The sequence below is a fragment of the Camelina sativa genome, chromosome 3 (assembly GCF_000633955.1).
Source record: "Camelina sativa cultivar DH55 chromosome 3, Cs, whole genome shotgun sequence".
NCBI classification, from domain to species: domain Eukaryota; kingdom Viridiplantae; phylum Streptophyta; class Magnoliopsida; order Brassicales; family Brassicaceae; genus Camelina; species Camelina sativa.
Genome location: NC_025687.1, coordinates 20,456,085 through 20,468,380, shown reverse-complemented (window position 1 = coordinate 20,468,380; position 12,296 = coordinate 20,456,085). Strand labels below are relative to the sequence as shown.

At 33.8% G+C, this 12,296-nt stretch overlaps 3 protein-coding genes across 7 annotated transcripts; all 3 read left to right on the top strand.

Annotated features, from left to right (window-relative positions):
* LOC104779150 lies at positions 767-4,419 on the top strand. The gene is made up of 6 exons (XM_010503536.1): positions 767-1,106; positions 1,309-1,734; positions 1,875-2,057; positions 3,943-4,003; positions 4,090-4,232; positions 4,331-4,419. Exons 1-6 carry the CDS (start codon positions 767-769, stop codon positions 4,417-4,419), a joined length of 1,242 nt encoding a protein of 413 aa, XP_010501838.1.
* On the top strand, positions 6,907-9,577 carry LOC104777620 (ABSCISIC ACID-INSENSITIVE 5-like protein 5). Of its 2 annotated transcripts, none has more exons than XM_010501901.1 (5): positions 6,907-7,024; positions 7,378-8,507; positions 9,050-9,121; positions 9,212-9,241; positions 9,341-9,577. In XM_010501901.1, exons 2-5 carry the CDS (start codon positions 7,422-7,424, stop codon positions 9,413-9,415), a joined length of 1,263 nt encoding a protein of 420 aa, XP_010500203.1. In that variant the 5' UTR covers positions 6,907-7,024; positions 7,378-7,421; the 3' UTR covers positions 9,416-9,577. The 2 variants fall into 2 exon arrangements, with proteins under 2 accessions (XP_010500203.1, XP_010500204.1); XM_010501902.1 differs by having other exon boundaries at positions 6,915-7,030.
* LOC104779149 lies at positions 9,668-11,717 on the top strand. Of its 4 annotated transcripts, none has more exons than XM_019243859.1 (7): positions 9,668-9,924; positions 10,356-10,399; positions 10,502-10,562; positions 10,669-10,764; positions 10,869-10,997; positions 11,112-11,217; positions 11,293-11,717. In XM_019243859.1, exons 4-7 carry the CDS (start codon positions 10,705-10,707, stop codon positions 11,469-11,471), a joined length of 474 nt encoding a protein of 157 aa, XP_019099404.1. In that variant the 5' UTR covers positions 9,668-9,924; positions 10,356-10,399; positions 10,502-10,562; positions 10,669-10,704; the 3' UTR covers positions 11,472-11,717. The 4 variants fall into 4 exon arrangements, with proteins under 4 accessions (XP_019099404.1, XP_019099403.1, XP_019099402.1 ...); XM_019243858.1 differs by having other exon boundaries at positions 10,666-10,764; XM_019243857.1 differs by lacking the exon at positions 10,502-10,562.

The following is a 12,296-nucleotide window of genomic DNA, read 5'->3' as shown; positions in this document are numbered from 1 at the left end:
TTTCATCTTCCAGGACAAGAATTGGCTATTTACAAAGAGGATGATCCAATAGAAGATGTCTTGCACCGTACAACGAACAGAACTTCTAAATTTTTGGGCTGGATGGAATGCAACAAGATATATCCCCAAGCTAGAGAACTCACGTATGCTGAATTTCCATCTAAATTTGTGTGGAATAAGAAAGAAAAACTTTGGAAGCCAAGGTCGGAGAAGCAAAAAAGTTTTGCAATAGGCAGGATTACATACGTACCGCCATCTGTAGGAAAAGCCTATTACTTGAGAGTTTTGCTTAATAAGATTCTAGGACCAACAACCTTTGACTATTTAAAAACAGTCAACGGTGTTCTTTAAGAATTTTCAGGAAGCTTGCTATGCATTGGGATTACTAGACGACGATAAGGAATACATTGCGGCTATAAATGAAGCAGGTGACGATAAGGAATACAAATAATTCAGAAAATTATTTGTGATCCTACTGCATACAAAGAGTTTAACTGGTCCTCTGGAAGTTTGGAATAAAACAAAGGACATCTTGTGCGAGGATATTTTGTTTAAAGAAAGGAGACGCAGAAATGATCAAGGTATATCAAAATGATTTTAATTTAATTGATAATATTTTTTTTTCCGCAAGACAAGATTATAAATAAGTGTTTAACTTACTATGGTAGGTCTAATGTTGACATGGGCTCAGACAGAAAATATATGTTTAACTGAAATAGAACTTATGTTGCGATCGAATAGGACGTCTCTTACAGCCTTCGAGAAAATGCCTAAACCAGATGATAGTATCATGAAGACAGGAGTAAATAGGCGTATCACAGATGAAAAAATATATAAGCCTCATAAACAACAGGAATTGTACGATAAGTTGTTACCAATGCTAACTGATGAGCAAAGACGTGTTTATGAAGAAATCATTCACTCTGTGAATCACGACAAAGGTGGTATGTTTTTTGTCCATGGTTTTGGTGGTACTGGAAAAACATTCATGTGGACTATTATTGGTGCTGATATAAGAGCTAAAGGTAATATTGTTCTGAATGTTGCTTCAAGTGGTATAGCTGCATTGCTTTTGGAAGATGGTAGAACGACTCATTCAAGATTTGGTATTCCAATCAATCTTAATGAATTTTTTTGTGTGTTCGATCGATGCCGAATCTGATCTTGCTGATTTAATTAGAGAAGCAAAGCTCATAATATGGGACAAGGCTCCAATGATGAAGAAGCTTTGTTATGAAACTTTGGATAGGAGTTTGCGAGATATCATGAAGTGTGACCAGATATTTGGAGGTAAAGTTGTAATGTTAGGAGGTGGTTTTAGAAAAATACTACCTGTTATTACCAAAGGAGGAAGAGTGGCGACAGTTTTAGCATCTATAAACTCATTAGTTCTTTGGAACAGTTGTAAAGTTCTTAAACTTACCGAAAATTTGAGACTTCGCAAGGCAAGTAATAGTATGGACGCGGGTGCTCTCGCTACTTTCTCAAAGTGGCTTCTTGATATCGGGGATGGCAAAATTAACGAGTCAAATAGTGGGTATGTGGAGATTGAAATTCCTGATGATTTATTAATTAATACAAGTTGGAATCCTATTGAAGCAATAGTTAAAGAGATTTATGGAGAACGTTTTGCAACGAGGACTGATCTAAAATTCTTTAGTGAAAGAGCTATTCTAAGTCCAAGGAATGACGATGTTGATAACATAAATCAGTTTATGCTTATTAAGCTCCCAGGTATGCAAATAAAATAAAATATGGAATATGGATATTGGAGAAAAAGTTTTTATTTAAAAATATTGACATTGAAGTAAAATTTTTTATTAAAAATGTCTATTAAAACATACTTAAAATTCTTTATTTTTTGTTGATCACAGGTGAAGAGAGACGATATCTTAGCTCTGATAGTATTGAAACGTCTGACATAAGCGGACATGATGATATGATCTACACTCAGGAATTCTTAAACAATATACAGGTTTCTGGATTGTCAAACCATGTTTTGACGTTGAAAATAGGAGCACTTGTCATGTTGTTAAGGAATATAGATCCAAAGGGAGGTTTGTGTAACGGTACGAGACTAATTATTACTCAGATGGCCAACCATGTAATCGAAGCAAGAATCGTGACAGGAAAAAAGGTTGGTGATAGGGTACTTATCCCTAGGATGTATGTTAGTCCACCTGATGCAAAGTTTCCCTTTCGTATGAGGCGACGACAGTTTCCTGTTACCGTGGCATTTGCAATTACTATAAATAAGAGTCAAGGTCAAAGACTAGAACATGTCAGATTGTTTCTACCGAAACCGGTTTTCACACATGGACAGCTTTATGTTGCCTTCTCTAGAGTCACAACCAGAAAAGGGCTAAAGGTGTTAGTTACAGATAAAGATGGGAAGTGTCAGAATAAAACACTTAATGTTGTTTACAAAGAGATATTTGAGACTGTCTAATTATGTTTTGAAATTGCATTATTGTTTTGGATTGTTAGACTTGAACTTTGTTATATCTCTTAAAATAAATTAGTTTTAATTATATTTATAAAACGTTGTTTGCCCCATTTTTACTATATTTTAATTTAACTTCTCTCCAATGATAAGAATGTTATGTCACAAGGGTGTAGACTTTCACATTGAAAAAAATCATATCCTTATTATCCTCTTATTCTATATTATAAAAGAAGAACTAGAGGAAAATATCACATTTTAGTAGTTTCCAACAATGTTGATTAAAATTATGTAATTGTTATATATATCTTAAGTTTATATATTACCTATAAAATGCTTAACTCTAATATATCTCAAATAATAGGATTGTTATGTCATTATGATTTAAACTTTCAATTTAAAGAAAACCAAATTCTAATATTCTCTTATTCGAAGGGCATCTTATTTTAAATTTTACACATCATTACATTTTATTAGTTTCAACAATGTTGTTTTCAAAAATAAAATTGTTAGTAATACCCAGTTGTTCAAGAAAGCGGTCTAGTCGGCCGCCTAGGCGGCTTCTAGGCGCTAAGCGCTCAGCAGACGCCTAGATGACCGCCTAAACCGCTTAAAACTATATAAATTTTATTTTAATATTTATTTTTGATTTTTAACTACATATATTTAAATTTAAGTTTTATATCTATATACGTAATTATAAACATTTATATGTTGTTAATATAGCTTAAATAAATGTATTTTTCTTACTTTTGTTTATAATTTGTAAAACAATTGAAGTTGGCTTTATACCGAATACACTACTCAAGCTCCGAAAGTACATCTACTAGGATGAATGGTATGATATAAGGAATTTCAAAATCATCAATCCAACCCTAAAAGAGAGGAATACCCATCATCCTTATCAAATCAAGTTTACGGATGAAACAACCATGACCCTAAAGGAATCGGTAAATTCCAAATATTATTTCCGACTCGGAGATTTGGATTATATTTTCTGAGGAAGAATCCACCATCCCATCTCCTTTGGTATGTTTTCCTTAAATTAGTTTTAAATTTATTAAGTTGAACTCCGTGAATTTAGGTTTTTGATGTCTTTGTGTTGAGAAATCTAGAGTCTTTTTAGAAAATTTGGAACTTTCTGTAATGGTCCCCTTCCATAGAAAAATACAAATTCAACTTTAATACTAAAATAGTTATATGTGAGTGTTAAATAGTTTTGGAAACATTCATTTATTTCAATGTAAAGACAAATTCTGACTTTTTCTCAAAATAGATGTTTAAACTCTGTTAATAGAGTTATGAAATCTTTGGGTTAAGGAATCTATAGATTTTTTAGGATATTTGGAACTTTGTGTATTGGTCCCTCCCATAAAAAAGTACAAAAAAAAAGTTTTTACCATAATAGTTGTATGTATATGATAGATTTTGGAAATGTTCATTCATCTCATTGGGGAAAATTTGACTTTTTGCCACAATAGATGTTTGTGGATGTGTAGTAGCTGTGAAGGACAAAAGAGATCATTATAATGAAGTTGTTTTCACGCTATTAAATGGCAGGTAAAATACATTTATTTCACCTATCATGTTAGTAAAATTTAGAGTTTGACTATTTCATAAAATGTTTCGACTATCTATATTTGAAGGAATGAAACGATCAAGTGTCGTGCAGTAAGCGACTGTGCTACCCGTTTTATGTCTTTATGGGAGACATCTGGATGCCATCTCACATATCAAACCGAACCGGTGTTTTGTGTTCTGCGTTTCTGGAAGGTTGGAGAGTATGAAGGTATGTACTATTAATAACACTCGCTTGATTGAACAAATGCTAAACACTATGTGGTATAATCATTTACCAAACTTTTATACCACTTAAAACATCGTTAGGTAAACCGTGTATTGTAAACACATTGGCCTCCTCCAAGATATTTATAAAACCGGAGTTTGAAGGACTTGAGCATCACAAGGCCATGTAAGTTTTGAATGTTCATTAATATCAAGTAGTGTATCATGCTAGGGTTTAACTTATGAATGTGTTTTCTATATCTTCAACTCGGAATTTGCTGGACGTTATTACATAAATCATGTAATGGAGCATGTAGGAGAAACTACATGGACATAAGCTGAAGGCATATTAGTTTTCAATTTTTTTGTATATGCAAACTTGATAATATGTTGAATGTTTGTATGACCAAATACTAGAAACCCTTATATGGGTTGCTTTCTATATTATCCTAATGGTCTAAACCTTGATAATATGTTGAATGTTTGTATGACCAGTTACTAGAAACCCTTATATGGGTTGCTTTCTATATTATCTTAATGATCTAAACGAAGGAAGTCAATTAGAACATTAGCTCAAATATTTTTAGATCAAAGAATCAACCAAATACCATTAGTTCATATATATATAGACCAAATAATAAACAAATTACATTAGTTCGTTGATTTCAAAGATCAGAACGATCTCATTTCCTATATTATTCTAATTAAAATTAATCATAACGAATGTTTTGGGCTCATTAAATATTTGAAAATATGAAAATGGGCCTTTAAATCTTAATAAAGATAATATATGTGTACAATACTATAGGAAACATCTTATTGAGATCTTTTATTTGTTTCCATTTTTAAAAATGGAATTGAGAAAATTTAAAAATAAAAAAAAATAAAACTATTTTAGTATTTTAGAAAGAAAAATTGAATTTATTTTCTATTAAATTCCTGTCCGCACAGACGTGCGGGTAACTCTCCTAGTGACTTTTTAAAGTAACAACCAATAAGAGCCTTAACTAAACAGTTGTAGTAGTTTTTGGATTAAGATAAAAAAAAAATATGAGATTTGAAAAACTATATATATTTTTTTTAACATCAAAAACATAACTCAATACATAAGTTAGAATAAGTTAGAAAATTTAACCAATAATGAAAAAAATATAATAGAATGTTAATGGTCACGGAAGTTAAATAAATTAAATTTGTTACATAAAAAATTGTAAGTATTTGATAGAGTGAAAAAGAAAGAAAATCGGGCTGTTATTGAAAGAGAGAATGTTTAAAAAAAAAATCCAAGCAAATTAAAAACTACTAGTATAGTACTATAGTCATTGGTCAATTATGTACTTAAGAAGAAAAGACTACTATAATTAGTGAATTGGGAGCATTATTGTACTTATAGCTAATTCTTTAAACCTGAAAACTTGTAAAAGTTTAATAAAATGAAACAGAAACTAAATCTTTAAAACACCTAATAACACATTGAAAGAGAGAGAGAGGGTGAATGTTTAAACAGCTTTTCCAAGCAAATTAAAAACTACTATAGTCAATGATGTACTTAAGAAGAAAAGACTACTATAATTAGTGAATTGAGAGCATTATTGTCCTTGTAGTTAATTCTTTAAACCTGAAAACGCAAGGTGGGTTCTATATAATTGGACCTAACCAAAATAAAAAAAAACCAGAGACGTGGACCAATGTAAACTGTAAAGAAGTAAAGAAGACTCTTTGGTTTCTGACATCTTCCCACAAAAACAAAAGTGGGATGTGAAAGCAAAAATAATGTGTCCGTCCACGTTACATCGACGATCGACGGCTGAGATTTGGGTTACTATGTGTCTGTCTAATCGAGGTTGGTTCGTTTTTTGTTAATGTTGGTTGGGACAGTGATGGAGCGACACGTTTTTTCATTTACAACTACTTTTTTTTTTCTTTTAAACTTTTTTAATTAGAGGACCAAAGGAGTAAGTGGACCGATCAATAAATAAACAAAAACTCAATTGACTGATTATTTGGGACTTTGTCTGTTTGTCACTTCGGGATCATATGAATAAAATATTAACTGATATGTTTTATAGTTAAAAATAAATAAAATTACATTTTCATTGGCTAACTAGTTGTAAGTTGACTTAAAAACAAAAAAGAAAAAATTCAATAGGCGATGATCTTCTCATAGTATCTAGATTTTTGAGAAGTTAAGATGAAAATGTGAATAATAAATTTTGAATTCGTTCAAAACAGTTTTAGACGTAGATATCTTTCTCATTTGGAAGTTGGAATATCTTAAGTCACTCTTAACTCTGTTTCATTCTTTTCAACAATTCTGATATTCCAGTAGTTGGATTACATTATAAATAGTTGAATCTCATATTTGTTTATATACTTTATTTAAAATTGTATAAACAATGAGAAATAATATCGTAAAGAAAATTATTTATTATGTGATTCGTGGTTAGGTTAATAGTATCAATTTTGTAAATACATATACTTCAAATTTATATCCAAATATTGTTGGATAGAAAAATAACATGAAGCTAAGAACAACAAAGAAAAAAAATGCGTAAAATCAAAAAGTAACATTAGGAAAAAAAAACAAAAAAAAAAAACTTAAGAGTCAAAGTGACTAAAAAAAAATATTATACAAAAGTATATACCAATTTACTAAAGTTCTCCAGTAGTATATATTTGGATGGTTAGGAGACAGAGAGACACTTGGCTCACCAGACAAAACACCTAAAACGAAGAAGCAGACATTTTGAATTTTTGGGCAGAGACGACGAAGCCACACGAATCAAACCGATAAAGGTATAGGTCTTATAGATTTATATTCTCCTGATATATCATCTCTGTATGTTTGTGTCGTGTGTGTAGAAAGAAACTGTGGATATTGCTACGCTTGCTCATCATCTTCTTCTTTTAATTCTTTCCATTTATGTCCATACTTAATTTTTGGATAAATTACTAATTTTGCTTATGTTTTCTCATAAACGCATTTATAATACCCCCCATGTTTGTTGAATCTGATTTTATCCATTTGACTTAACTTTTCCGACTCTGTTAATGTATTGGGTTTTGCAGATTTCTACAAATTAGGGTTCTGAATACTAAAAAGTTTGGATTTTTATACTAAAGTTTGGAATTTTTTTTTTGTTTTTCAGATCCAGTAATAGGTTAGGTTGGAAACAGATTTTTGCAGAAAAAAATGGATGGTAATATGAATTTCAAGAACAATTTGGGGAATGAGCCACCAGGAGAAGGTGGTGGAGCATTGACTAGACCAGGGTTGACCAGACAAGGTTCTATATACTCTTTGACGTTTGATGAGTTTCAGAGCAGTTTAGGGAAAGATTTTGGGTCTATGAACATGGATGAGTTGTTAAAGAACATATGGAGTGCTGAAGAGACACAAGCCATGGCTAGTGGTATGGTTCCAGTTGCTGCTGGAGGACAAGAGGGCTTACAGTTGCAGAAGCAAGGCTCCTTGACTCTGCCTCGAACGCTTAGTCAGATGACAGTTGATCAAGTTTGGAAAGATCTCTCTAAAGTTGGGAACAGTGGAGGAGGAGGAACAAACTTGTCTCAGCCACAAGCTCAAGCTCAGAATCAGAGTCAGAGTCAGAGTCAGAGGCAGAGGCAGCAAACGTTAGGTGAAGTAACTCTGGAGGAGTTTTTGGTCCGTGCTGGTGTTGTAAGAGAGGAAGCTGAGATTGCTGAGAACATTAAAGCCGGTTATTTTGGTAATGATGCCAACACGGGTTTCTCTGTTGGGTTTCAGCAGCCTCCTCCACGAGTTGTTGCTGCCGGTTTAGTGGGTGCAGAGACTGCAAATCCTTTGCAGGTTCAAGGTTCTAGTTTGCCTCTGAATGTTAATGGAGCTAGATCAACATACCAGCAACCGCAACAACAACAGCCAACAATCATGCCTAAGCAGCCTGGTTTTTGTTATGGAACACAAATTGGCCAGCTTAATAGTCCTGGGATAAGAGGTGGTGGCATTATGGGATTTGGAGATCAGTCTCAAACGAACAATATGGGCTTGGTCAATGGTAGTGCTGCTGCAATTCCTGGAGCTGTGGGTGTTGGTGCTGTGTCTCCAGTTACACCATTGTCATCAGAAGGGATAGGGAAGAGTAATGGTGATTGTTCATCACTCTCTCCGTCTCCTTACATGTTTAATGGTGGTGTAAGGGGTAGAAAGAGTGGTACTGTGGAGAAAGTTGTTGAGAGGAGGCAAAGAAGAATGATAAAGAACCGAGAATCAGCTGCAAGGTCACGAGCCAGGAAACAGGTAAAATGGTTTATCTCTTCATCACCATCTTTCTACATGCTCTTGAATGTGTTATGTGCCAAGAGACTTGTAAAAGTAAATTTGGTTGGTTATCTTGTAGTTTAGTTCTTCTTTAGCCCACAACGAAGTGTTGAAATCATAGTGTTAAGTGTCTTATCTATTGAAAATGGTAAAACAGAATTATTGGGACTTGTGTTTCTTGTGGCTGAATGAATCTTGGAAACAAATATGAACGTTCTGGTATTGGTGTATAGACATGTTGCATCCACAGCAGACCAGACCATATATTGGAATGTAATTTGCTAATGCCCCAGTGGCTCAGACTATTTGAGGGTTCAAGTCCATCAAGAAGTTATATAGTGACTACATTTTTGGTATTATTATGAGGGAATGTAAAGAGGGGCGATTGGTGCTACCAAAACATAAAACTTAAGAAATTAGACATGTCACATTACAAATGGCTGAGTTATAAATCTGAGGGTCTTACGGTTTGAGTGACATGCTAGTATAAGCTTCTCAGTAGTTCTTAATATTATTTGTAGGCTTATACTGTGGAGCTCGAAGCAGAAGTGGCAAAGTTGAAGGAAGAGAATGACGAGTTACAAAGAAAGCAGGTAACCGAACCATACTTAGCATCACATCTGCCCATAATTATGTACATTTCTTTTAGTTACATACTAATTATATGCCTCCATGTTTTACAGGCAAAGATTATGGAAATGCAAAAGAATCAGGTAAATAATAGTCGTTCCCATTGTAACACTAAACTCATCAATACCGCTGTATGCCATCTCTAAACTTATAAAACTCTGCTGTGTATGTTTATAAAACAGGAGATGGAGTTGAGGAATCTTGTTCAAGGAGGTCCAAAGAAAAGGCTGAGGAGGACAGAATCAGGACCTTGGTGAATCAGTGCTCATACTTAGTTTTTTTCTGTACATAAAATCACATCCCACTTAGTTAGTTGTTTAGTTTGAAGACTTAATAGAAAAGAGCTTTCCTCGTTTACATTGTAAGCTCTCTCCTGCTCTCCATATATACACAGGATCATCAGAATTCTCTTTTTGCTCTATTCCCTTTTGTGTGTGTTTTAGTCGTTGCTTGTTTGTCTCTATATCTCGGAGATACCAATTTAACATAACGCAGCGTTATTAACGCTGAATAAAGGTAAGTGTTCGTACTTAGTAGTATGGTTGGTTTCTCTGTCCTCAACTTAACAAAAATGTCAAAACTATGACATTAAAAAAAAAAGTTAAATCTGATTAATAAACAAAAAAAAAAAGTTTCACACTTCACGCCATTTTTGTTTCAAGTCTCATTCTCTCTCACTTCCTCGCTCAAAGACTCCCTCTTCTCGAACCTGCAAAATCCTTGTTTCGTTTCGTCTCTCTGGTCAGGAATCAAACACGATTCTTAGGTATGTCGTCGTCGTACCCAACTCGATCTTTCCATGTATAAATGTTGATCATGACTTAAGCCGCCATGTCCTGTAATGGGTTTATTATTGTGATGTTCCTAAATCCTAATGTGTGCTTGAGACTTAGGACATTTTTGATATATCTTGTTTCTGATTTTGTGGAAACGAGCAGAAAAATTGTTTCTTTCTTACATGTTTTCTCAAATTTAGTGAACTCAAAGGTCTCAAATTAGTGAGTTTGAGATTTTTGGATTTTTTTTTGCTTTTATCTCTCTGCTGTAAACTGTTGAAAGTTTTTGGGAACGAACCAAGCTTTTTGTTGTTGTTGCATAGGCTTGAAAACTGATCACTCTTGAGTTGTCTTTGGTGTGATTGATTGATTTTAACACAAAGACTGGAAACTGATATTTTTGTTACTCCGATTTCTTCAGAAACCAAAGAGAAGATAGAAATGGCGCCCAGAGGAAGAAAAAAGGTAAAGCTTTATTGTTACATAGAGGATTAAAGAGATTGGTGTGGGATGAGTTGTTTGGACTTGGGGTTTTCTTACTTAAGTAAGCTTTGACGTTACATACAGGATTTGAAAAGATCAGTGTGTGGTGGAGGTTTGGGACTTGTGAGAAAAGAATATGCACTAGGTTTCAATTGATTCTCAATGAGAAATAGACATCTGTTTGATGAGTGTTCTTCATTCTTCTTCTATGGTTTAAATTGCTACTTGTCTTCTCCTTGTTTTTGCAGCAGATTGGATTGAGGCGAGAGGATGCAGCTCGAGACCGCATGAAAGAGTATGGTTTTGACAAGCGTGTTATCAATGCGAGTATCAAGCACGTGCCAGAGGTTTTTGTTAAACAGTTTTGGACTCTCCATTTTCCCTTTGTTAAAAAGTGCGCTTTCCTTGAAACAACTTGAAAGTGACACTTTACTCGATTTCGATTTTTCAGGTGTATGGTGAGGACCAATGGTTTCTGATCGAAGATGGTAACTATGCTGCCCTCCTTTCTATTTGCCTTGAAAAGCAAGAGGAACAAGAAGAAATGTGTCTAGTAAAACAAGAAGCAGAAGAAGAAAAGGTGATTTGTTCTTCTTGGTCACAAATTTGTTGCTTTCATGATCAGAGACTATTGAATGGTTTCTTGAACCCATATTGCTACTTAACATGTTATATGATCATCTTGTGCACTCAGGAGGCTGATGCATTATCGATCACTAACGAAGCAGTCATGGACTCATCGCCACCAGCTTTTCAATTCGTAGAAGCATCAGTATATAATGCACGCCATTCTGTTGGAGGTATATATACTCATTTCGATAACAATGTCTCAACGCATGAAATATTCTTTTACTGAGGGCAAAATCATTCTTTAGGTGCCCAGAGTTCTCACTGTGGGTGGCTAAGCAGTGAGGAGGAGACAGATCCAGATGAGGATGAGGGTACTGATGGTGATGATGATGAGATGATTCAGCTAACTCCAGAACCTCTCTGTGAAGAACTTGAAGACCTCCTCAGGGAAGTATATGGACAGAAGAAGATGAAGCACAACTAAGGAGTCATAAGCTCATGTAACGACAGTTAATATATATCAAACTTGAGTTAAGAGACTAAGAAGTGTAGTGAAAGAGTAAGCTAGTACTAGAGTAAAAAGGTAAAAGACCCCCTCTCACAAATATGTTTAGGTCTTTACGTATTGGTTTAATTTAGTTTTTAAGAAGATTTGTCATGAGGTTTAAAAGTTCTTTGATATACAAATAAATTGTGTCGCAGACTCGCAGTAGTTTAAATCAGTTTTTCAAAAGGCAAATTTTATAATTAATATGATATAGTCTTATAATACCCACTTATCCAAAAATCCAAACTAATTATTAGATTGTGGGCTTCTAATTTAAACTAACTAGCAATGAGTGCAGATACATATATTTTATATATACCATTTAAGATCCTACTCAATTTCCAATGTAGGATATTGTATCCCTAATACACCATCTCGAGATGATCTCTGTTTTAGGCATCAATTTCGGTATATTCGGGCATGAATCAGCAGGCCGATTGTGGATTGCGTTGAACATGTGCGGACCGGGCTCTGATACTATAGTAGAAGTTGTGAATCGTGAATCTATTGATGTGTAGGAGCTGTGTTTATATACACAATACAACAGAGAGAACGAAGGTGAGAATCTCGTAGAGATAGCTACTGAATCTAACCACAACAATATAAGGATAAGGACAACTTATACTATTACCAATTACATTATGTAAAGCTGAATCAAACTTGTTGTTTTTTTAATTATAAACTTTATGCCATTTTGGTAAAATATGTAATAGTTTTGAAAATTATGACTAAAGCTTATATTTTAGGAATAGTTATGCTGTT

Bases quoted from the DNA above. Each gene is read 5' to 3' on its own strand.
- LOC104777620 (XM_010501901.1), top strand. From the start codon at position 7,422: ATGGATGGTAATATGAATTTCAAGAACAATTTGGGGAATGAGCCACCA. The intron at 8,508-9,049 runs GTAAAATGGTTT...TATTATTTGTAG, and splicing joins GGTCACGAGCCAGGAAACAG to GCTTATACTGTGGAGCTCGA. The intron at 9,242-9,340 runs GTAAATAATAGT...TTTATAAAACAG, and splicing joins TGGAAATGCAAAAGAATCAG to GAGATGGAGTTGAGGAATCT.
- LOC104779149 (XM_019243856.1), top strand. From the start codon at position 10,376: ATGGCGCCCAGAGGAAGAAAAAAG. The intron at 10,765-10,868 runs GTTTTTGTTAAA...TCGATTTTTCAG, and splicing joins GTATCAAGCACGTGCCAGAG to GTGTATGGTGAGGACCAATG. The intron at 11,218-11,292 runs GTATATATACTC...ATCATTCTTTAG, and splicing joins TGCACGCCATTCTGTTGGAG to GTGCCCAGAGTTCTCACTGT.
- LOC104779150 (XM_010503536.1), top strand. From the start codon at position 767: ATGCCTAAACCAGATGATAGTATCATGAAGACAGGAGTAAATAGGCGT. The intron at 1,735-1,874 runs GTATGCAAATAA...TGTTGATCACAG, and splicing joins TATGCTTATTAAGCTCCCAG to GTGAAGAGAGACGATATCTT. The intron at 2,058-3,942 runs GTTTGTGTAACG...GTGGATGTGTAG, and splicing joins GAATATAGATCCAAAGGGAG to TAGCTGTGAAGGACAAAAGA.